Source organism: Chanodichthys erythropterus, chromosome 11 (assembly GCF_024489055.1).
Source record: "Chanodichthys erythropterus isolate Z2021 chromosome 11, ASM2448905v1, whole genome shotgun sequence".
Classification (NCBI taxonomy): Eukaryota; Metazoa; Chordata; class Actinopteri; order Cypriniformes; family Xenocyprididae; genus Chanodichthys; species Chanodichthys erythropterus.
In genome coordinates this window covers 9,626,129-9,651,452 of record NC_090231.1, presented here as the reverse complement: position 1 = coordinate 9,651,452, position 25,324 = coordinate 9,626,129, and the positions used below count along the sequence as shown (strand labels likewise).

Genomic DNA, 25,324 nt, shown 5'->3' with positions numbered 1-25,324 from the left:
GTGCAGTTCAACAGCTTGCCAGGGCTTTATAAGGAGGCGTGTAGAATCGACCACAAAAACAAGAGCAGGGACGTGACGCGGGGGGAAGGGGAGGAGGCGCGACTGTACTTATGGTGCGGGTTGGGAGGGGATTGACATATGGAGTAAATACTACAGTCTGTGGAGGCGCTTGGACCACTGGTGCGTTGGATATCGCTGGAGACGCGGACGGTCTGCAGCGCGCGGACACTGACCTACCTTAGGGCGTTTATCAAGAATCCATGTGAATGCACGCCTTGATTTAAAAACAAGGAAGCACCGGTATTTTATAGGTAGGCTACAGGAAATAAAAGGTGAAACCTGTGATTTGGTTTTCGGCGTGTCTAGCGTGGTGTTTTGGGTTTAAGCGGCAGATTAAACCGTGTGTAAGCTTCATCACGGATGCAACAAACGGACATAATAGCCTAAAAGTTGCGATTTGAGCATTGCTGTAAGTTAGTTTTATGTGGTTTATGTGGATTTTTGACGCTCGGAAAGGAAATCTAGCATTTCAATGTGTGCTTTGTTTTTAATTGAATTTCATAGACCTCCACGGCAGTAGCTCATCTTGCTTTGCCACTAATAAATAGCCTACTGACACATGCTTTAAAGCAGTCTCACGTAGATAAGAAAGGATAGATAAAGTGCTCATAGTGGCATATTTTGCTCGAGATAGTATTCAGACTGCTCTAGCATCACCGAGGACTGAACATCTCAATTAGCAACATGACGGATGGACCGAGACAAAGAGGCAGCGCAGCCCCGAGCACCAGTGAGGATGGAGCAGCAGACGCGGGGAAAGCAGCAGGACAGTCATCGGTGGCGTTGAAGAAGGAGATCGGTCTCGTCAGTGCATGTGGCATCATTGTCGGTGAGTGTTAATTTTGTATCTTTTACAGGTATTTTCATATGGGTTGGTGTGTTTTAAAAGGAAGCATGGTCAGTCGTGCACAGCTTGATTGGATAATGCTGATTGAGAGTCTCTCATACTAATCAATCTTATGAAATGGAAAAGAGTTTTTTTTTAAATATTTGTTGAAAATATATTACGCTTAAACCTGTTGTGCTGTTGATTAGTAGTCCGATAAGGGTTATTCTAATGGTTGATCCCAATATAATGTTGATTTTAGAGATTGTTTTGGCCTATATTTAAGATATGAATCATCGATTGCTGTTGTTGTTGTTGTATAAAATATTCGTGCACATTCTGTTTTAATAGTCTAATGATTAGGCCCTATTTGTCCTTGTGATGATAATGAATTGTAACATATTCAGTATTGTAAAGGACATGTCATGCAAAACAGTATTGATGGTGTCTTGTAGTTAAATATTTTAAATAAAAATACAATTAAATAATTTAAGTATAACAAACGCTTCGTACAAAAGACCAATTATTTAACCTAAATATTTACTATTAAATAATAACTAAAGAATATTTGAAAATTATCCATTAACAAGGCTGTCAGCAGATTTGGAAACTGGCAGCATGTCAATAATTGCCAAATATCAGTCGATTTTTTTTTTTTTTTTTTTTTTTTTGATTTAGTAAACAGAAATGTATTGGTCTAGCAAACTGCAAAACAGCCATGTGCTTTTTTTTTCTCTTCTCAATAGTATTATGGTTTAAAATACATAAGCTAAATAATAATAAAAATGCACCTGCCTTTCCCATGTTGAATTGGTGTTCTTTTGTCTCTAATATTTTCTCTTCTGGTTTCATAAAGGAAAAAAAAAATCAGGTCAGAAAGACTTAGAGACGCTGCAAATATAAGAGGAAGTGGAGAGAGGAAACGTGACTTGACCTTTGTCAGTTTATTGAGCATGTCACATGGGAGTTTACATTTATTGCTTTAGGCAGCATTAAGCTTTAAAAATATAATTAATGTAATGATAAGAGTTAAGGAAAAGTAAAACCCACCCAAGATAATCCCAGCTAACATTTTAACTGCAGCTATATGATAATCCTCTTCAGTAACCTTGATCGGGTCAGGTCACATATTCACATGCTCTCAGTTGCCCCACGTGAACATCATTATCAGGTGATTGTCGCTTCGGATCGCTCAAAGCTTTCCTCGAGCCTTTGTTCTCCATGTACTTCATTAGATTTATCAGAATACTTTATAACTTCTGCCACTCTCATCCTTATCAACCCCTTTGCTGGAACCCTTTGTGAGCTGAAAATGATGCATGGACCTGAAAGTGAACTTTCTGTGGTTTTTGACTTGCTTAGCCCCATTTTTTGATGTTGAATTTTTGGATTATGGCCTTTAGTAATCTGTAGGGAATGATAGAATGGAAACAGGTTTTAGTAGAGTAGAAGGAGATTGTAAAATGATGCAGGTAAAAAAGTGATCTGTATATATTTTGTTAAGGGCAAACTGGCGATGCTTATGGATTGATTTAAGAACATTATACATCAGTCTGGCTGCAAAGGATTTGATGTGAGCCAAAATAGATGTAACCAGTTAGCAACCCAATAGATATGGCATTCCATTATTTTTTGTCAGACAGGTTTTTGATCTGATACAGTCATTACATGTTAGTGATTGGTTAATTCTCTAGTAAGCCGATTAAAATCCTAGTGAAAATGTTTGATGTATGTATTGATGTAGAACTTAAAACTGCAAGCTCAATGTCTAAAGATAAATATCATAGATCTTCATTAGCCTGAAACTAAACCAGTGTTTTTAGTATGGTTTTTTGATGATCATCCAAACGATGGGTTAGTTCACCCAAAAATGTCATTATTTACTCACCCTCATGTCGTTCCACACCCTTAAGGCCTCCATTCATCTTCAGAACACAAATTAAGATCTTTTTGATGAAATCCGATGGCTCAGTGAGGCCTGCATTCACAGCAATGACATTTCCTCTCTCAAGATCCATAAAGCTTCTAAAAACATATTTAAATCAGTTCATGTGAGTTCAGTAGTTCTACCTTAATATTATAAAGCGACGAGAATACTTTTTGTGCACCAAAAAACCCCAAATAACTACTTTTCAACAATATAGTGATGGGCCGATTTCAAAACACTGCTTCGGAGCTTTACGAATCGAATCAGTGACTCGGATCTCCTATCAAACGACTAAACTGCTGAAATCATCACTGATTTGATTTGTAAAGCTCCGAAGCAGTGTTTTGAAATCGGCCCATCACTATATCGTTGAAAGTTATTTTGTTTTTTTGCCGCACATAAATATTCTCAGCGCTTTATAATATTAAGGTAGAACTACTGAACTCACATGAACTGATTTAAATATGTTTTTAGTACCTTTATGGATCTTGAGAGAGGAAATGTCATTGCTGTGAATGCAGGCCTCACTGAGCCATCGGATTTAATCAAAAATATCTTAATTTGTGTTCCGAAGATGAACGAAGGCGGTGTAGAACAGTAATAAATTTTCATTTTTGGGTGAACTAACCCTTTACACAACATTTAGCCTAATTCTAGTAACTTTTTGTAAATCTATCCACTTACTATTAATTATTACAAAGAGTCTAGGCTGCAGATCACAGTTGAACCCATTTTATTTGATGAAAGGAGACATTGTTTTGTGTAAATGGCTTGCTTTATTAACCCAAACTGATTTTTTTATATGTGAATTTGTAAAAGGGAAACATTTGGCTATCAGGGCTACAGAACCACAGAAACAGTTTGATCAATGGAGGCATGAAAGAAAATCAATACAACAGTTGAAAGGGATTCGCCTCAGCAAACTGGTTAGCAAGAGTAATAAATAGAAGTACAAGTGAATGTAACATCACTGCGCAATAAATGAGACACATCTTTGCACAATGATTGACATGCATATATGATAAGATGATAGTAAAGAGTGAACTGACTTTAAGGTGAGTCAGTTCACGGCGGCCACTTCGGTAGCACCCTCTGCAGGTATATTCCTATGCAGCAGTAGGTGCTATCGGTCTGCTTGAATGGGGATAAACCTAAACCTTGAATAAAAGTGCAGACACATTAGCATTGCAAGTTCATTGTCTATTGTTAATAGTGTAGCAATAAAGCACAACTCCCAAAGAAGTCACTTTTAAACCAAGCAGCTTCTGTTTGCGACAAATTTGCGTGACCAACTTGAACCCATTATAAAATCTGTGCGGGGAAATCTTTTGTGTTCTCAAGAAATTTCCTATTGTGTGGATTCCTATTGAAATGACTGTAATTTGCAATGAAAAGTCACACCTTGACATGTCATTTCAGACATTGACTTAATCTAAAATCTTAACTGACACTTTGAATTGAAAGGTGGGGCTTCTCTGTAATCCTTCCATCTATGTGTTTGACGAGGCTTAGCACAGTATGATTAGATCAATTTGAGTAGACTGTCAAACTAGAATGTTAAATCAGGGATTGCTGCTGCATTGCTTGTGATGTTTGTGCAGTGAACACGCACAAGGGGAACAAGAGAGGATGCATGAAAAGGAAATCCATCTGCATTAATTCCACAACAGTCAGCAAGACCACTCGATGTACAACTGTGCCCAATAATCTGTCAGTCTCTTGAAGGCGTAAAACCGGTTGATTTCCATATTTCCCAGCTGGTTTGCTTAGTCAATTAATACACAAGCTGGCTGAAACCAGATCAATCCCTACATGCTTTTGCAATAGTAAAAGATATCTTTGATTGTATAAAGTTGTGTAACTTGTACTTTGAGGTCATGGGACATGCTGAAGTTTGTGATAATCATATCTTGACACAGCAGAGATTAAGGGAGAGACATGAAGTGGGAGAACAGCCAAAGAAAGAAGCTCAGCTGTAATCATGAAGGTTTATGGATATTCTTTTAGAGCAGATTATTTTGTGAATACATCATGGCAGCAGTGGCTACAGAGAAGTTTGTACTTGTTTACAGTGGCGATGTTTAACAGACATTTGTATCCAAAGTGATTCACAGAACATAATTGCAATGACAATCCCACAGGAAAACCTAGATTAATTTACTCGAGGGCACAGATGTAATAGGGCGTCGATTACCTGAATTTCCACATATAATTTGTTTTAAAAGCCCAGACATGAAGAACGATCAGGGAAGATAAAAGAATAAACCACAGTTACATGTGTAGAATCACAATCTGCCTCCCACTTGTACAGTAAGTTCACATACTAGTTCAGCATTTTCTTTGGTGGAAAAGCACCTTTTAAGTGTGCTAGTTTTGTTTGTCTACCTTCTATTGTAATAGTTGTGTAGGTCTAAATTAGTTATTCTGTAAGATCAACAGTTGTTTTGTTGTAGAAATGGTGGTTTACAAATTATGGATGGGTTCCTTGGTATTGTTTGAATTAATGGGGACATGACCTAATATGTGCGCTAAAATTGACCATGGTTGAAAATAATTGCAACAATGCCTCAGATAAGTGAAATTAGTTTCACGGTTTGATGTTTTTGTATTGAATACAATGAAATTCATAGATTTGTCCAAATGATGTATATCACAAACATGCATGGATCACAAAGTAGTGGTGCACTATTGCACACACTGTTGTATGGCTGGACAAATACACACTTCCCCATATATTTGCTGTGTGTACTCACTCCATTAGTCACGCTAAATACTAACTCAGCAAATTACGCTCTCACCACCTACTTTCTCTCTCTTGGTTCTCCCTCTTCCATCTTTTTCTGCCACACTGACATTTTCATTTCCTTGTAAGTCATAAACTGTCCTGCTTTTCTTTGGTGGTTTTCAATATCGCCCCTTTTCTCTTTGCCATCTCTATATCTCCTGGGTGAATTGTCACACTGTCATCTCATCATGCTTTCATATGAGTTTTAGGGATACATTAAATTTAGGGAAGCACCATATTTTGTTATTTATTTTTCTATTTAATATTATCAGCCATTATTGGATATTTATCAGCTAAAATTGGAAATCTATTCACCTTTTTTTTTTAACATAAACGCAGACGTCATTCACTTCTGGTTATTTTTTTTTATCTGTACAAAATTGCTTATTATCCTACGTGATATTGCAAACTGGTATTTCTTGCTGTATTTTAATATATTGTTGTTGTAATCATAAGCACACCAGTTTGTAGCCCAAATAGTTTTACCATTTACTGCACTTTCTTATTCTTCTAGTTATCTACCTATAGCGGCTAATAATCAGAAATCTCGCACATTCACTGAAAATAGCTTACTTCTGCATTTCAAAATAAGATGGTTTTGTTTCCGTTTATTTTAAAGATTAGTGTAGATTAAGACGTTCTCTTGAAAAACGTTTAAGAGTGCATGTTGGAATGAATTTCTGTGTGCACATAATGATAGTTTTTAGTATGTATTAATTCACTTTTTTAACAGAGTAGTATAGATTTATAATATTGATCATAACGTGAAAATAATTATCGACATGCATGTCGGCTACAATTTCAAAATGTGTATCCCCAATGCATTTGTCAAATCTAAAATCTCTTTAAATCCTTTACTTGGGATAAAGTCTGTTTCATTCAAAAGGATTTTAAATTGGAGCACTTTAGTAGATTCATTCAGACATCCAGGTCTGTTATATAATCAGTGCTTTTTTGGAGATCTTGGTGAGGAGTGAACGCTTGTATGATGGCGTTAGTCCTCGTTTTTCACACACAATAAATCCTTCTCTTTTTCTGACCTGCTTTCTACATTAAATCCCATTTCTAATACTCAACCTCTATGTTTTCTCTTTTAAAGGTAACATCATAGGCTCTGGAATCTTTGTCAGTCCAAAGGGAGTATTGGAAAATGCCAGTTCAGTGGGCCTGGCGCTCATCGTATGGATCATCACAGGCCTTATAACAGCAATTGGAGCGCTCTGCTATGCTGAGCTGGGCGTCACTATCCCCAAATCTGGAGGCGACTACTCTTATGTGAAGGACATCTTCGGAGGACTGGCAGGGTGAGGTTTTCGGCCACACATTGGTTTTAATAATACTTCCAGAGTGTTGGTAAATACTGCTAATCAATCAAATCATTATTAAATACTGCTACTCAATCCATATTGTTTCTAAAATCTGTAACCTTTTTCAATTTTTAAGTAGGTGACTTAATTATTGGTAATGCAGAACATGATTGAATGTATCTTGGTGTTCATATAAGTCAGAGATTCAACAAACCTGAAGAAAATAATAGAATAACAACTCTTCTCACTCCATAGGAATGAATCCTATATTTTTTCTGTGAAAAAAAACCCCCTGCAATCTCATATAATAACCACAAACAGTGTACAGTGACAGTAAACGCCTTTCATTGTATGGTAATTAGCTTGTTAAGAGCGTTAGCATTGCTGCTGTCTGTTGAAGTACTTGTAGCTCTGATTTAACATTAATCCACTAATAGGTACCCAGCGGTCAATCAAATCTTTCAGCTTTGGCTTTGCTTACATGTCAACAACCTTTGCTTAGCACAGTGACTGCTCTAATGAATGATACTGCCAGAGAACAACCATTAGCTCTTCATTCCCTTGTAAGTCTATCTCACCCCAAACAAATGATGGCAATAAATCTTGTATACACATATTGAGTTTATCCTAAGAATAAAGACTGTTATAGGCAAATAACACAATGTGTATCACTAGCTAAAAATAACCATGATATTAAAGGATTAGTTCACTTTCAAATAAAATTTTCCTGATATTTTCCTCACCCCCATGTCATCTAAGATGTTCATGTCTTTCTTTCTTCAGTCGAAAAGAAATGAAGGTTTTTGATGAAAACATTCCAGGATTATTCTCCTTATAGTGGACTACAGTGGCCTCCAAAAGGTTGAAGGTCAAAATTACAGTTTCAGTGCAGCTTCAAAGGGCTTTAAACGATACCAGACGAGGAAAAAGGGTCTTATCTAGAGAAACAAATGATCACCTTCCAGGTGGTTCCGCCAAAACCGCACTTTCGTACTCTTCAAAAAGCTTATGCTGTGTGTCCTACGCCTTCCCTATTCTACTTACGGAAAAATGGAACTGGCGCTACGTTCGTTCCGTAAGTAGAACATACAGTTTAAGCTTTTTGAAGAATACAAAAGTGTGGTTTTGGCGGAACCATTTGGAAGGCGATCATTTGTTTATATAAAGCATATACATATGCATTTATTTATTTTTTTTTTTTAAAAATGAACGATCGTTTCGCTAGATAAGACCCTTATTCCTCGTCTGGTATCTTTTAAAGCCCTTTGAAGCTGCACTGAAACTGTCATTTTGACCTTCAACCTTTTGGAGGCCATTGAAGTCCACTATAAGGAGAATAATCCTGGAATGTTTTCATCAAAAACTTTAATTTCTTTTGACTGAAGAAAGAATGACCTGAACATCTTGGATGTCATGGGGGTGAGTAAATTATCAGGAAAATTTTATTTGAAAGTGAACTAATCCTTTAACATTAAACATTGTGTTTTTGTGTTTTTAACATTAAATTTTGAGTTATCAAAATACCACTGTATTACCATCTACTGGGTACTTTTTTTGTTGGAAGCATTATAACTTTTTCGAACATTTATATGCTACAGGTTTCTGCGGTTGTGGATTGCTGTGTTGGTGATCTACCCCACTAACCAGGCGGTTATCGCTCTCACCTTCTCTAACTACGTCCTGCAGCCTCTGTTCCCCACCTGCTTCCCCCCTGAGAATGGTCTGCGTCTGCTTGCTGGCATCTGCTTGTGTGAGTACCAGAAGGACTATCAGAGATCTCATTGTCTTATTATTTAGGGATTTTTGCTGTTGACCTGCAGAACTGACAGAGAATGGTAAAAAGAAAAGATAGCTAAACCATTATCACGTAAGAGAAGATGTGGCTTGGACATTTTTTGAACACCCCTCATAAAATTAAACAAACTGTATATATTTTTTAAATACATTGTGGACTGTTTTATATTGTTTACCTCACAGATGCAACAACAACTTACATAATCACTATTTCCACATCTGCTTGTGATTCACTTGTGAACACTCTGATAGTGCATGCACACATTGTTGCTGGGAATGGATACTTCATTACAGCCTCTTATGTTTGAATATAAGGTCAAATCACGCTTAAGTGAAAGAACCTTGAAAGCCAGAGCTAGAGAGACAGTGTTTTGGGACTGACAGAAAGAGAAAGATGGATTGATGTGTGAAAGAAGAAGACCAAGGGGTCATACCCTGGTAGAGGGAACAGAAAGTTTGTGGGAAAATGTGCGGAGGATAGAAAGGGATGAAAGTGAAAGAGAGAGGGATATGTGAAGATGAGTGGAATAATGTTTTTTGTGGCGTCAAGAAGCCTTGAGCGTGGGCTTACTGCAAACTTCACACTGGAGCTACAAATACTGCAAGCTGTATGTAGACAGGCAAACAACAGAGACCCTAAGAAAAAAGAGAGAGGTCAAGAAGTGAAGATATTTGATGATATCTCACCTTTAATATATTTAAACTGAAAGGTTTCAATTTAAATCCAGCCTTAATAGTTATTTAATTTAATAATTAGATATATTAATTAATAATTAATGTCTTTTTATGGAAAAAAAAAAAATCTGACCAAAATGTTCTGATGAAGTTGAAAGTAGTGGTAACACTTGCACTTACAATAAGGTTAAGTAGTTCATGTTAACTAAATGTGGTTAACTAACAAAGACTAATAAATGCTTAAGAAGTGCAGTTCATTTTTAATGTTAACTTAAACATTTACTAATACATAATTAACATCTTGTTAACATTAGTTAATGCACTATGAACTAACATGAACAAACTACGAACAACTGTATTTTCATTAACTAACGTTAATGAAGATTAGTAAATACAGTAACAAATGTATTGCTCATGGTTAGTTCATGTTAGTTAATACATTAACTAATGTTTAACTAATGTACCTCTTATCAGAGTAGTTTTTAACTAACCAGATGTTCTCAAGCAGCCCTAAAGCTTCTTAGCTTTGCTTTTGTTTTGTTTAGAAAACGGCAGGAAGTGAGTGAAAGGCCAAAAGTGGACACTATGGCACAGTTTTACAGGATGTCCCTGTTCTTGCACTCAACTCCTTTATACCTCGTTACCTCCGTTATGTCTTTTCTTCTGAAGCCAGTACTGCAATTCTGAGAAAATTCTGTGTGTAAGTGTCTGAATGGCTCTGTACCTAATTTGTTGCCTTAGTAGGCAGCATTTCAAGGGAACATAGGCACACTCCTTGACACAAACACTATTCCAAATGGTATAGTCAGAATAACTGCTGCCATTTAAGATACCTTCTCATGGCCAAATACTGGCAGCATTGCATGTACATTTCTCAGAGAAGACAATCCCATAAGGAATTAGTTATGTCCCAAATTGCATACTATACACTGTGCACTATGCACTTTACCGTCTAGTGTGAATTTTATGGTGTTATTTGGTCATCCAGCATCATCCAGAGTCCTCTTCTGCTACATAAGGAAAGCTATAACAGTTTATTGTATTGCAACATTTCAAACTTAGTTTCTTTTTGTTGTTTGTTTTCTGTAATTAAGTGCATCATCAGGGTATTTTAAGCACACTTTTTCTTTTTTGTAATTTTCAGTGTAAACACTAACACCATTTAAACAGTAAAATTGCATAGAATATAGTGCATAATTATTGGGACTCACTGTATCATGACAAGCTCAGCTCTACCAAAAAGTGATACGTGAGACAAATGTTGATTATTAATATAATTATAATTCATAACATCTTGCAAATAACTTTAAAGGTTAAATCTACTTAAACATTTCCCACATTTTTATGCGCTATTTGTTTTCAAGCTTATTAGAGTATCACATGGTTTGCTTAGCAACATGCCAACTCTACTGAAATAAAATGTGGTTTTTGAGATGTGCTATTTGTGTTTGGAATCAATTAATTATTGCATTTTAATAAGGATTGTGCCTGTGCAGGCATTAAAGCACATAGCAGAATCCACCAGGTTTTAGAACTAATCCCATGAGTATATTATTCTCAACAGGCTGTTGAATGTTCGAAAAAAATTAACACATGATTCTACTTGCATAAAGTCTTAAGATATTAAGGGGATAAAAAATAGAAAGTTAAATGAGTAACGCTGACCTCTGTGTGTGTGACGGTCACTGTAATCAGCTTATTGTAGTAGATTCCTGTTGTCATAAGAATGTTTCTGCAGGCTTGCATTAGCATGGTGTACTATGTAGATTTCACTACCTGCTTATTTTTCAATTCCAAAAGTGTTTCACAAACACTAAACACAAACTCTAAGCCGTCCTCTCTGGTCAGTTTCCCAGAATGCACTGCCCTTATCTCAAGACAAGATTGGGCTCAGTTAGAAGCACGTCATTGCTCTGTACAGCGCGGCAGTCCTCTTTTTACACAGAGATAAGACATAAGGATTACACCTCCTCGCCCAAAGCCTTGTTGTGTTTAGGTTTTACTGCGTTCCCTTCGCATTATATGGCAGGGTGTTACTTTGCACTGTCAGAGTATTTGTGTTAATGTAGCCACAAACATTAATTATCATGGATTTTGTGCAACAAAATACCTTACCCCACCTAATATCACGTGCATTTTAATGTTGTTACTAGATGCTGCTGCAGGTGTAAATAGTTTCATACTGAATGAGTGCCAAGAACTCTCAGTGTGTTTGGTCACTGTGCATCGACATTCTCAATTTACACCCAGTTCACACTAGTTTTTTGTGTAATTGCTCTGTTGATAAGTTAATCGAGCATTATTTTTGTTTAACCATCTGTTGAGGTGATTGTCTACAAGAACACTAATAGTATTTGAATGAAACAGGACAAAGCTTCACAAAGCAGCATTTTTGCATATCTTGCAAGTTCTCAAAAGTGCATGAGTCAAGACTCAAAGTTTACTTGCATGTCTCTTTGATTTTATGACCAAATATGTCTGTCACATGCCATCGGATGACTGTGTGCATGTGACTATGAGAGTTATTTAACACATTCACTTTTTTTAACATCAGATTTTGAATTTAAAATGTATATGATTTTTTGAGGAAATATGTTTTATGTACTCTAATTGGTTACAAAGTTAATTTATAATAATATTTTAACTTTTTGTTGTTCATTCTCCAGTCTGTCAAATGATTTTTTTTTTTAAAGTACAAATATTCCATGTAATCTCAAAAAGAAAGAAAAAAAAAAATCAGATGTTGCAGTGCATTCAAATGTCTATATGTATTAAATAGGTTCACCTGAAGGCCTATTCTGAGCTTGTCATTTGTGTGTCTGATTAATTCCTCATAGCTGAAAGCATTACTTTATAATCCTTTGGCATACTAGACGGCTCAAACAGCAGGATGCCATTAATCTCACTGATGGCTCATTGTATGTGTATTGTGTTTAACCAGCCTTGTAACCTTGTGTTTCAGTGCTGCTGACTTGGGTGAATTGCGCTAGTGTGCGCTGGGCAACACGGGTACAGGATGTCTTCACTGCAGGGAAACTTCTGGCACTCATTCTCATCATCATCATGGGCCTCGTACAAATCTGCAAGGGTAGGCGCCATATGTCTATGTATATGTGTGTGTGCATGCTATATGTTACGGGCTATTCAAAGTCTGTGATAAAAAATGGCTACGTGCAGTTTTTGTTCTTGTCAGTGCATTTGTAGAAGTCTGCATGCGTGACTCCCCGTCCTCTTGGGCCTCATTGCTTCATCTCTACTAGCTCGGTAAAATCTCCAGAAAAACTAAAAGCACAGCACTTCCCCTCTTTGCCTTGTTGTCTCAGCAGAAGTCACTGGGTTCAAACCCTCTAATAAAGAATAACACAGATAATGCAGCTTTCACAGCTGGCGCGTCAGAAAGGATTGAATAATGATCACACCGCCGATGGCCTGTAAGCTCAGACACTGACCAGATAACATGAGAGTGACAGATGTGATTCTATGCAGAAGCTTTAAAAAAACTGGATTTGGGTTAGTTGACATTGGCTGCTTTTAAATATGGGGTTTTCAGGGTCATTTATGCTCTCAAAGAGAGTTCAAAGAGTACATGTGACCCAAAGACCTGACCCTAGAATTGTGGTATTAATACTATGGCTTAGGGAGCAAAAAAATTGTAGGCTCATGAAAACCATTCGAAACCAGTTTAAAGTGGTAGCTGGTCTCTAACTGGTTCAGGGTGCCTTATGTGGATTACCGGGCAACACCTTGAACTCTTCATCATGTTCCTCAAACCAATCCTGAACAATGTGCGGCAGAAAGAGGCCTTTGCCATCAGAGAATACCTTGAGCCGTGTTTGCACCACAGGCTCTTTCCCCAGGATCTAGGGACTTTGGGGTGGTATTCGATGTGCTTTGACCGCAGGGACCAGGGTCTAAAGGCAGGAACACACCAAGCCGACAGTCGGCCGTCGGGCAGATTTTCTTCGTCGGCCGACTAAGTTTTCTCAGTGTGTTCCACACTGTTGGCTGAAGTTGGTCCTCGTTGGCTTTTTTTCGGCCAATTCGAAATGTTGAATCACCATTGGAGCTCGTCGGTCCGTCGGGCCATCTGATCATTCTGATTGGCTGTTCAGTTACTGCCACCTGCTGGTTCGGAAAGGCATTTCATCTCACGCAGGCGCAGAACTGATGTGCTACTTGGCCGTCGGCTGTTTAGCGTCGGTTCGGTGTGTCAGGCCAACTTTGGACACAGACGCTGCCGACGTGAGCAAACCCTGCAGTCTGCTTTCGTCGCCACTAATTCGCCGGCGTCGGCTTGGTGTGTTCTGGCCTTAAATTAAGTTCTGGGTAAAAATTTCCTCCTCAGACAGTCCCTGCTCGCTAGGTAGTACTTTTTCAAAGTTCAGGTACTTTCAAGGGTGGGACTTGGATGCAGAACATGCTGATTTGTTGAGATCATGCAGCATTTTGATTGGTTGACTTCATGCAGCATTTTATTTCAACCACCATTTTGGTTGTGTGGTTGAAAGCAGTAAGAGTTGTTTGCTATTTAAATCAACAATGGAGTTTATAAATGGACCAACCGATGGGCCGACGATGAGGTTCTGGCTTTATTAAGCTTGTATGCGGAGGATGAAATCCATCGGTAACTGGAAAGTCGCGCGCAGTCCTACGTCACCGGATTAATCTCGCGATGGAAAAGCAGATGGCAACAGGTCTGGGGGGAAAAATGTCCAGGTAATTTCAGTATTAAACGAGGCTATTGTCATGAAGGGGCGTACCTAGTTTGCAATGTTTAGGTAGGTGGCAAGTGTCAAATTGACATCTCCAATGGCCGGACCCAGGGTTTGTCAACAGAACATTGCCCAGAGCATCACACTCCCCTCACCGGCTTGTTGTTGTCCCACAGTGCATTCTGATACCATCACTTCCCGAGATAAATGGTGCAATTACATGGCCATCCACATGATGCAAAAAATGGGACTGATAGAACCAGGCTATCTTCCTCCACGGTGAACGTGATTTCACCAAGTACAACATGTTCCTGGATCAACATCTTTGTTGTTGTTACGTTTAGGCTTACAACCCGGGTTAGATGCTTCTACATCAATGTTATTCAACTATCATTTCCCTCTAATTTTAGAAATAAGTTATGGGTAGGATTAGGTTTAGGGGTTGGGAAAAGGTTAGGACTAAATGTTCGGATAGGAATGTTGATCCAGGAACATATCTTACTTGGCAAAATCACGGTGACCCTTCTTCCACTGCCTTAAGGTCCAGCTCCAACACTTGTGTGCCCATTGTAGGTGCTTTTGTTGGTGGACAGGGGTCATCATAGGCACTCTGACCAGTCTGCGGCTACGCAGCTCCATAAGCACTGTGTGTTTTGACACATTCCTCGCATAACCATCTTTAAGATTTTCTTTGACTTGTGCCACAGTAGACCTTTATTCAGTTCTGACCAGACGGGATATCCTTTGTTGCCCTCCTGCATAGATGAGCCTTGGGCGCCCAACACCCTGTCGCCAGTTTGTGGTTTGTCCCTCTTTGGACCACTGTCATTAGGTTCTCACCACTGCTGACTGTGAGCAACCCACTAGCATTACAGTTTCAGAGATTTTCTGACCCATTTGTCTGGCTGTAACAACTTGGCCCTTGTCAAAGTTTCTTATTTTTCCTGCATCCAACACGTTTACTAAGAAAATGGATTGTTTGCTTACAATTAATCAACCCAGACCTTGACAGGTGACCTTGTTAGAAGATGATCAACATTTTTCACATCACCTGTGAGTGGTCATAATGTTTTGGCTCCTCACTGTATGTTATTAAGATCCCAATGCCATTTTGGTCCTTGACCAGGAAACTTTAACTTCAGTTGCTCAAGAGGAGCTGTGTTAGCGATTACTCTAAACTGTTTTGAGTGAAAGCGTTTGCTAAAGGTTAACTAACTAGCTAATAAACAAGAGGCATTTTATAACAAATTACCCATTGATGTTTGATCATTATTTGTACGCTTTTTTCCTTCTCCAGGCGAATATTACTGGTTGGAGCCGGCCAATGCTTTCGAGCCGTTTCAAGACTATGATGTTGGTCTGATCGCTCTGGCATTTCTACAGGGGTCCTTTGCCTACGGTGGCTGGAATTTCCTCAATTATGTCACAGAGGAACTCGTCGACCCCTATGTGTAAGCCAATTCTCATCTAAAGAGCTCACAGTAATTCAACACTCTGTTCTCAGTATTTAATTAGTGTAAATTAGATATATGTTTGTAATATCCAGCAGAGAACCACATAACGGATCAATAGTCATAATGGTCTGCAATTTATTAAACTGCACAAGTAGAAAGAGCCAAAAGAATTACTGTATAATTGTACACAATGCTCTGAGGAGGAAACTGGAATCTGCCTCAAACTGAATGAAAATTAGTATATGTAGTTCGCTTGCTATAATAATGCAATTTACTATTTCTGACTGAAGTTTTTTGTTTTTATATTTTTCCATACAGAAACCTCCCCCGTGCTATCTACATCTCCATTCCCCTTGTGACTTTTGTGTACGTTTTTGCTAACATTGCCTACGTCACTGCCATGAGCCCTCAGGAGCTGCTGGCTTCTAATGCTGTAGCTGTGGTGAGTGACCTGTGTCCAGACTGATTGTTTTGCTTTATGCAGGAGATTCTTTGACATATCTACCCAAGTATCAATATTTAAAGTTCTTTAATTGATACTTGGATTGAGCTCTTGATGCCTGCCTCTATACCATTCAAATAGATATATCAGACTCCAGAATCTTCTGCATTCAATTCTAATGAAACAGCACAGATATTATGGACATGATAATGCATGTATTCAATCAACGTCCTCTTTTCCTCTGCTTGTCTCTCTTTTCTCTCCTTCACCACTCTGTTGCTCTCTCCCAGACGTTTGGTGAGAAGCTGTTGGGAGTGATGTCATGGATCATGCCCATCTCTGTGGCCTTGTCCACATTTGGGGGGGTCAACGGCTCCCTCTTCACTTCCTCTCGGTCAGTCCCTCCATCCATCCATCCATCCATCCGACTTTCCATCCATCCATCCGACTTTCCACCCATCCATCCATCCATCCATCCATCCATCCATCCATCCATCCATCCATCCATCCATCCATCCATCCATCCATCCATCCATCCATCCATCCATCCATCCATCCATCCATCCATCCATCCATCCACAAGACTTTCATTCATACACAAGACTCTATCTATCTATCTATCTATCTATCTATCTATCTATCTATCTATCTATCTATCTATCTATCTATCTATCTATCTATCTATCGTTCTATCTATCGTTCTATCTATCGTTCTATCTATCGTTCTATCTATCGTTCTATCGTTGTATCTTCTATCTATCATTCTGTCTGTCTGTGTCTTCACATATTCCCTTCTACTGAATATAATAACATCATCAATAACAGTATTCCTGGATTGTTCTCATGTTGTTCAGGTTGTTCTTCGCGGGTGCACGTGAAGGCCATCTCCCTAGTCTGCTAGCTATGATTCATGTGAAACGCTGCACTCCAATTCCAGCCTTGCTCTTCACTGTGAGTATCATATACAGTGTATACATCTCTCCCACTTTAAAGGGATAGTTGACCCAGAAATGAAAATGTGATGTTTATCTGCTTACCCCCAGGGCATCCAAGATGTAGGTGACTTTGTTTCTTCAGTAGAACACAAATTATGATTTTTAACTCCAACCGTTGCCGTCTGTCAGTCGTATAATGCATGTCAGTGGGAAGAGTAAAAAAAAAAAACATGCACAGACAAATCCAAATTAAACCTTGCGGCTCGTGAAGACACATTGATGTCCTAAGACACAAAGTGATCGGTTTGTGAACAGTATTTATATCATTTTTTACCTCTAATACACCATTATGTCCAACTGCACTGAATGAACTCTGTCAATCTGAAGTGATCTCTCGATCTCTTCCATCAGAGCGCGTTTTCACACCTCACCAACAAGATGCTCAAGGCAGTTGGACATAGTGGTGTATTAGAGGTAAAAAATGATATAAATACTGTTCACAAACCGATCGTTTCGTGTCTTAGGACATCAATGTGTCTTCACGAGCCGCAGGGTTTAATTTGGATTTGTCTGTGCATGTTTTTTTTTTTACTCTTATAGACTAAGTTCCCATTGACACGCATTATATGACTGACAGACGGCAACGGTTGGAGTTAAAAATCATCATTTGTGTTCGACTGAAGAAACAAAGTCACCTACATCTTGGATGCCCTGGGGGTAAGAAGATAAACATCAAATTTTCATTTCTGGGTCAACTATCTCTTTAAGTAATCTTTACTATTCACTCTCACTTTTGTTATGCATCATTTGACTCTGCTGGACATTTGCTGAATTTAAGACTTCTTCTGTTGTTTATTTTATGGCCTGCATTCTTCCTTAATCCCAGTATGAATGGTATTCACAATAATGTGATATATCAGACAATTCATATAGATATGCAGAATATGTCATTTCAATTGTTAAATAAAAATCTCTCTCACAGTGCATCTCAACACTTCTGATGCTGTGCACCAGTGACATGTACACACTCATCAACTATGTGGGTTTCATCAACTACCTCTTCTATGGTGTCACTGTTGCCGGGCAGATTGTGCTGCGGATTAAACAACCAGATATGCACCGGCCAATTAAAGTAAGTCCTAAAAATTACTGAAACCCAGTGTTTAATTTTATGTCATGTTGAATAGAAGTATTTTATGTTAATTTTGAAATTTCATTGATATTGTACACAAAAAAAACATAACCGTATGATAAAAATCAATATCAGTTTTTGCTCAGTGATCTCAGTAATTGTTGACTTTTTACTTTTCATCTGTTATATATCCAGTATTCTGTTCAGCGAATGTATTTATATTTTGCTATAACCTTTGAGTCATGATGTGCTTGTCCAGTTCTGTACATACCTCTCATATAAGCTGAAATCTTAAAGATTATTTTTTTCCTTTTGGCCGCTAACCTCGCTTCTCTCATTCACAGATCAGTCTGGTGTGGCCTGTCATCTACCTGCTGTTCTGGGCCTTCCTGCTGATCTTCTCTCTGTACTCTGAGCCTGTGGTGTGTGGCATTGGCTTGGCCATCATGCTTACTGGTGTCCCTGTCTATTTCTTGGGCGTGTACTGGGAAAACAAACCCCAGTGTTTTAATACATTTGTTGGTAAGTGGAATGAAGTTCACAGATATGTGGGGCTTAACGATGATGCCACTTCTCTATATTAGATCTGATTAGAGACAATGTACCTCACACTGTAGAACTGAGAACCGGTTGTATTATATTTAGGGGTGTAACGGTACACAAACATGACAGTTCGGTATTGAAGTCACAGTTCGGTACAGATTCAGTAAAGCAGGGGCGAGAAAACTAAACATAAAATAGCTTTTATATTAAACAGTAGTTTATTGAACAAAGTGTGTCTCTCTTTAAATAAATTCAATTTATTATTAAATTCAATAATTAACATTTTCTTAAGGATAAAAAATATAAATCTCAGCTAATGCTGTAAACTGTACAGGGAGCCCTTTCTTGCACATAATATTAAAGATTACAGTTAACGACAGAGCCCAGACTATTAAATTCAGTTGCTATTTATTTTTAGATAAAATAATCAAAAATTTTATCTAAAAATAAATAAATAAATGTAAATTGCACACAAGGCAGGTTTTGCTTTAAATTCTAAATCTAATTATAAAATTATTTTTCAATTTTTTTCATTTGAAACACTGGTTGATAGATTGCACGTAAATATATATTATATTATATTATATTATATTATATTATATTATATTATATTATATTATATTATATTATATTATATTATATTATATTATATTATACTATATATTTACTGTACAAGTTTGGTAAAAAAAGAATTAATACTTTTAATCAGCAAGGATGTATTAAATGAATCAAAAGTGACATTTATAATGTTACAAAAGATTTCTATTTCAAATAAATGCTGTTATTTTGAACTTTCTATTAAACAAAGAATCCTGAAAAAAAATGTATCAAAGTTTCTACAAAAATATTGAGCACCACACCTGTTTTCAACATTGACGTACATTTCTCGAATCATCCTTTACATTTGCAAACCAATAAGTTAATTTCTCGAAACAATTCGTACAAACAGCACCACACAATGGACTACCTGCAAAAGCCTGTAACTTGCTCAAAATCCTTAGTTCATCTCTCAAAAGTAAGTATTTATGTCAATGAACATATCAGTGCCATCAGAATGACAAGTGCTTATGTCATTGTTCACAAACAAGACCACATTGGCCACATTGTTGTTAATAAGGTTACTCTGTCAGTATTTTCAGATTTAAACTATAGCTACAATTTTAATGACAATAACTGAAAATGCACAAGACTGCACTTTTTCTGTATGGCATATATCAATATACATTACTGTATATAGGATATTGATTGCAAGATACCGGATTCAGTTACGCTTTTACTGTTGGTCTCTCAACAAATTACAGTACAGTGTCATTGCGGCATATAGACAAGACTACATGTGTACACACTGTGTATGTGTTATATAGTGTGATATAGTATGTATCTGTATAAAGTTTATGTTTTATAAACTGCAAAATGCAAGTCTAATATCCTACTCTAATATGAAGCATTACAGTAAGTATACAGTATTAGCGTACATTGCACATTGTTGAAATGCTTACCATGTTCTGTCTACAAAACGCTTGAATGATTGAGGAAACTGCTGTTCTCCAAACATTCAGCTGCACCTTTAGACCCGCATAAGCCATTGCAAGGTCATGATTGAGAACATGGTCCACAATAGTGGTGCTTATTTCATCAGAAACCTGCCTACGTCCTTTGCCTTATCTACATCTTCCTCTGTTTTGCCTCCCTACCCTCCACCACACATCCTTACTCCTCCTCTTCTTCTGTTGAATGCATGTTATACTGTGCTTTCCAATTGAAGATTCATAACATGCATATCTGAGCCATTTTAAAGGACTGGTTGATCATTGGTTGATTTAATGCTTTACAGTACATTCCCGTTCATTAGTGAAATTCAAGATTCAGCTGCACAATTCATCAATTCAGGACACATTTACAAAAAAAGTTTAATAGAAATGTATAGAAAATATATACTTGACGCATTATGACAACTAATTCAACCATTTTGCATTTAATGATGCAATGAACTATAACCATATAATACATTTTGAGCAACTTGACATTAGCTATTAATAATGTAGGAAATAGCAGACAACTCTACATAATCAATTGCATGAATGTACCAAAGAATTTGAATGCTCAAAAGAACTGAAATTCAATTCAATTCACATTTATTCGCTTTTCACAATACATATCGTTTCAAAGCAGCTTTACAGAGAATGCATGTCAACTTTACAATTTAGAGAATGCAGTTAGCTAATAATGTAATAATTTAGGCAATTTAATTTACAATCGCTGTTCGCAGTTTAATTGAAGGTAGATACAATGAGTTCCAGGAAATAATGAATTACATTTTAACAATAATTAGGATATAGAAATTCGGGAATGTGCATGTTGATCCTCGCAGGAGCTGAAATTGCTTTATGATGTACACAAGTGACTAGATGATGTGGAGGTTCAACAAGTAGATTTGAGAATTTCAGTTCTGATCTGAGAAATTGTTCCTTGAGCACCAAGAAAGGCTTCTAAAGGATTTTATTAAAAATATAATAAACATTGGTTCTTTTAAATTAAAAATAATTTCACAAAGTTTTTCTAATAATATTTCACAATGTTTTTATTGTATTTTAGATCAAATAAATGCAGTCTTGGTGAGCATATGATTCTTCTTTCAAAAGCATTATAAATTCTTACAGACCCTGTAAATTGAATTACTCTTTTATGTTCTCAGGCAAGATGACGTACCTGGGTCAGAAGTTTTGCGTAGTGGTCTACCCAATGGAAGACGAGAAGAAAAACGAAGAGTCTGGAGATGAGATCGAAATGAAGGAACAGTCGGTTCCACTGTCAGCGGAAGATGAGGAGACGCCGAAATCAGCTGACTGCTGAACAGACACACTCATTCACTCACATACGGGCTGCCGGACTTCTTCAGATAGACACTGGAAATCAAACTCAGATTTTTTTTTCACATACCACTATATTTTGCCTTTTCATAAAGGGGGAGGGGTTGCACTGGAGTGCAGTGGCTAAGCTCAGGAGAGAGAAATGAACAGAGACTAGCTGCTCCACAGGTCATGTGGTTCTGCTATAGTGGTCTTAGAAAATGTTCGACGTTCTCTCTAGTTGCTAGTCTCTTAGCAACTGCTTTCTACTCCATCGATTGTGCGAAAGAATTACAACACTAAAATGTGAGATTACAAAAAGCCCTAAAGCTCTAGAATGTTTAGCCTGGGGTCTGCATTTTGTTTTGTTTTTTTTTTTAAAAAAGAACTTTATGAATTCTCAGTCTTTTCTATGAGAATTACAATTCCATTTTGATAAAAATGCCAAACTACATCATGGCTTCACCTGATATGGCAGGGTTCGTTTTATTTATTTATTTATTAGTACATTCTAATGTTCTAATTCTTTACCCCCTCTTTATTTCTCCTTTTCAGTTCAGGTCTCTGTTGTAACACTCCCATCAGAAAATGTTTTTTTTTAATAAGCCAAAGCTGTATTTTAATTTGACGTGTTCTCATTTCAAATGTATTTCATCACACCAAAACACTCAGAAGCATTTCTTTTTTATATATATTTTGATATTTTTGATTGTCTTATTCTAATCATATTCCTTTGTTATTCTAAAATTATTATTGTTCTCTTTCCTGAAAGAAAGCTCTGGGATCTTTTTTTAATCATCGTATTTTTAAGGTATATATTAAAGAACCAATTGTGGTGGTTCAGAGTAGTTTTTTACCAGGTTACTCTGGTACTGATACAATTCAAGCTCTTTTATTTGCCTTAAAACGTACACGTAAACTGTATTATAGCTGTTAAAGAGTATTTTGCTTTCTGATATTTTTGAAGATAAAAATATAAAAAGTGTTCAATGAAGACCATTGTGAAGTTGAGTTGAGTGTTGTAACAGTATCTTACTGACTTTAGACACTGAATATGGCTCATGATGCCATAGTCATAACCCTCAATTTCACAGTTTACTTATTTCAGAAATGTACACACAGATGCAGAGTGGTTTGGTTATATGTGGAAAAAAATCAAATAAAAACAATATAGCTAGTGTTTGTGATTTAGCTGAAAGCCTGTGAGAATGTAATAGTTATATAGTTTTGGTCCTATCATTTATTATGTAAATATTCAAAAACTTGAAAAGCTTGTTAGATTAGTCACATAATGCACAATATATCATAATTGTGTTGATGGACTTTAATGTAGGTGCAATACAAGAGACTAGAATCAATCGATCAAGCTAACAAACCTATGATTTATTCATAGTCTGGATGATTACATATACTAAAACTACACACCAAAATGAAAAGAGCCTTAAAGATAATCTATATTAATTTGTGTAATTAAATGATATATGCTCAGTTCAAGAATACATGACTAAAGTGTTGGGTATGTATGTGTCACTCGTCCATACAAACGCATAAGGTTTTTTAGTGGTCACAGGGTCTGTTCGTTGTGCCTCTGTGTTGATGCTTTTACTTCTACCCACTTGTGAAGACTATAGAAAGTGCCAATTGTTCTTCGTTTTATTACTTTTTGCATATCTGTAATGTGTAGGTGCTATATATAAAGCAATATAATATATAAATCACAGTGTAAATCATAGCACATCCATTTTGCATGAGCTTAATCCCCCTCATTCCAATCTATAACCTTCACACTTACACAGTAAACACTGCCTTTTGGTTTCTCTGTCCTAATCACGTGGCGACGATACCTGTCGTTATCATCAATTCATCAAAGACTGTAAACTTTGAACATTGTATGTATCTTAAAATGTGAAGAGCGTCTTTGGTTCTAGTAATGCTGCTCCTGAGCTGTGTCTCAGTATCCAGCACTGCCGACTGTGTGATAAACACAAACACGATGTAGATTTTCTATGAAACATGCGACTCTGATTGTGCAGCAATATTGATCTTTCGTATCCACACACACTATCATACATGCAAAACTAAAAAAAGCCATGCAGGATGAATTCTGTTCATTTTCACATTGTCACTATTAGTAACAAATTATTGATGTCGATATTTTGAATGTCCTTGTCACAACTATATAAATCAAAAAGAGAGTAACTTTTATAGATTATATTAAGATATGTACAGTCTAAAATGATAAAAGTCAGTAAGGCTCAAATTGCTACTTACACATAACTGGGGTTGAACGGTTTGTAACAGAGTCTTCTTGTTTACTATAGGTTTTGTATTTGTTGAACAGTGTGTATTAAATGATAAATAAATCTATATGCTGAACCAAGGAAGACTTGTGCTTTTCTGTGCAGCACTGCCACCTACTGTAGGCAGCAAGGGAGATTATGGTCGGTTTGTACAATAATCTCACGAGTCACATCTGTTAAATGGAATTTCAACTCAATTTGGAGGTGAGGTATTGATTCACCAAATGGCTTCATATTACAGTTTTTCCTCAATTGCTTTCGCTCCATTTTTGAAACCTAAATCTTAGTTATTGTGTGAGTAAATTAGCTAATGCCACTAAAATGAAAACCTTTTTTTTTTGTTTTGTTTTTGCCATCATATGAGCCATGCTGGGCAAAATGTTTAGATGTTTTTTTGGCAGTCAACCCTGGAAATGTTCGTTGAATACAAATTTGTCTAGCTGAATGTTATTGTGTCACGCTGCACTTTTTCAGCAACAGGTAAAAATCACCTAGGAAACTTCAATACTGTAGTACACAGAAAAAGAATATTCACATTTTTATGTATACATTTTTTTTTTTTTTTGTAGCAAAGTGGTTAATGTAAACAAAAAATTCAGGTGGATCCAAAATGGTCAATATTCATATTCATGCATTTTATTGATATTTCATGTTAATCATTTATGGCTTATGATTTATTAATATTACTTTTGATTTCCTATATTCATGTACTCCTACTCCATATATTAATCTTCATCATATTTTCAAGTCTTATTGTACTCCTTTATGGATATTCTTCTTTTATCTTTAAGAGATGTATGCTTGTTATATTCAGTTGTTCTTCAAGTGTTCCAGTGTGACCGGTCATGTTGACATGTTTGTGGTTAGATATTGGACGCCTGCCAAGTTCTGAAACGATGAAGTTTTCAGAATTAGTTGCTCAGTTGAACTCGATGTACCTATGTATGAAAATGTCTGTTTACATTTCTGCAGACATGAGATAATGCAAAATCTGCAAAAGGTGTCAAAACAACACCTCATATTTTTATCTATCATTGACATTTGACCTAGCCGTCACACCAACTATGACATAATGGATAATTCTGTTTGACCTTTTTTTATTAGATTAAAACATAAGTTTACGGAAGAGGATTAGGGCCAAGCAAAAATAAAAAAATAAAACCATCTCGAGATTAAAGTTGTTAAATTTCGAGAAAAATGTCATTACATTTCGAGAAAAAAGTCTAGATAAAATGTTGAGAATAAAGTCATTAAATTATGAGAAAAAAGTTGTTAAATTACAAGAACAAATTCATTAAATTATGAGAAAAATGTCATAAAATTTCGAGAAAAAAGTCGAAATAAAATGTTGAGAATAAACTCGTTAAATTACGAGAAAAAACTCGTTAAATTTCGAGAAAAAAGTCGAGATAAAATGTTGAGAATAAACTTGTTAAATTACGAGAAAAAACTCTTTAAATTTTGAGAAAAAAGTCGAGATAAAATGTTGAGAATAAAGTCATTAAATTATGAGAAAAAGTCATTAAATTACGAGAACAAATTCGTTAAATTATGAGAAAAATCTCATTAAATTTCGAGAAAAA

At 36.6% G+C, this 25,324-nt stretch overlaps 1 protein-coding gene across 2 annotated transcripts; it reads left to right on the top strand.

The window, feature by feature from the left end:
* The first annotated feature begins 145 nt into the window (after window positions 1-145).
* slc7a8a (solute carrier family 7 member 8a) lies at window positions 146-21,964 on the top strand. 2 transcript variants are annotated; one of them, XM_067401493.1, is made up of 11 exons: window positions 146-889; window positions 6,698-6,902; window positions 8,504-8,655; window positions 12,337-12,462; window positions 15,384-15,537; window positions 15,859-15,982; window positions 16,273-16,376; window positions 16,837-16,933; window positions 17,900-18,049; window positions 18,394-18,571; window positions 21,288-21,964. In XM_067401493.1, the coding sequence occupies exons 1-11, from the start codon at window positions 745-747 to the stop codon at window positions 21,443-21,445; spliced, it is 1,593 nt and encodes a 530-aa protein (XP_067257594.1). In that variant the 5' UTR covers window positions 146-744; the 3' UTR covers window positions 21,446-21,964. The 2 variants fall into 2 exon arrangements, with proteins under 2 accessions (XP_067257594.1, XP_067257595.1); XM_067401494.1 differs by lacking the exons at window positions 146-889; window positions 6,698-6,902 and adding an exon at window positions 6,936-7,468.
* The last annotated feature ends 3,360 nt before the right edge of the window (window positions 21,965-25,324 follow it).

Excerpts from the sequence above, each read along its gene's own strand:
- slc7a8a (XM_067401493.1), top strand. The coding sequence starts at position 745 with ATGACGGATGGACCGAGACAAAGAGGCAGCGCAGCCCCGAGCACCAGT. Across the intron at positions 8,656-12,336 it reads GCTTGCTGGCATCTGCTTGT|TGCTGCTGACTTGGGTGAAT; the intron begins GTGAGTACCAGA and ends CTTGTGTTTCAG. Across the intron at positions 15,983-16,272 it reads CTTCTAATGCTGTAGCTGTG|ACGTTTGGTGAGAAGCTGTT; the intron begins GTGAGTGACCTG and ends GCTCTCTCCCAG.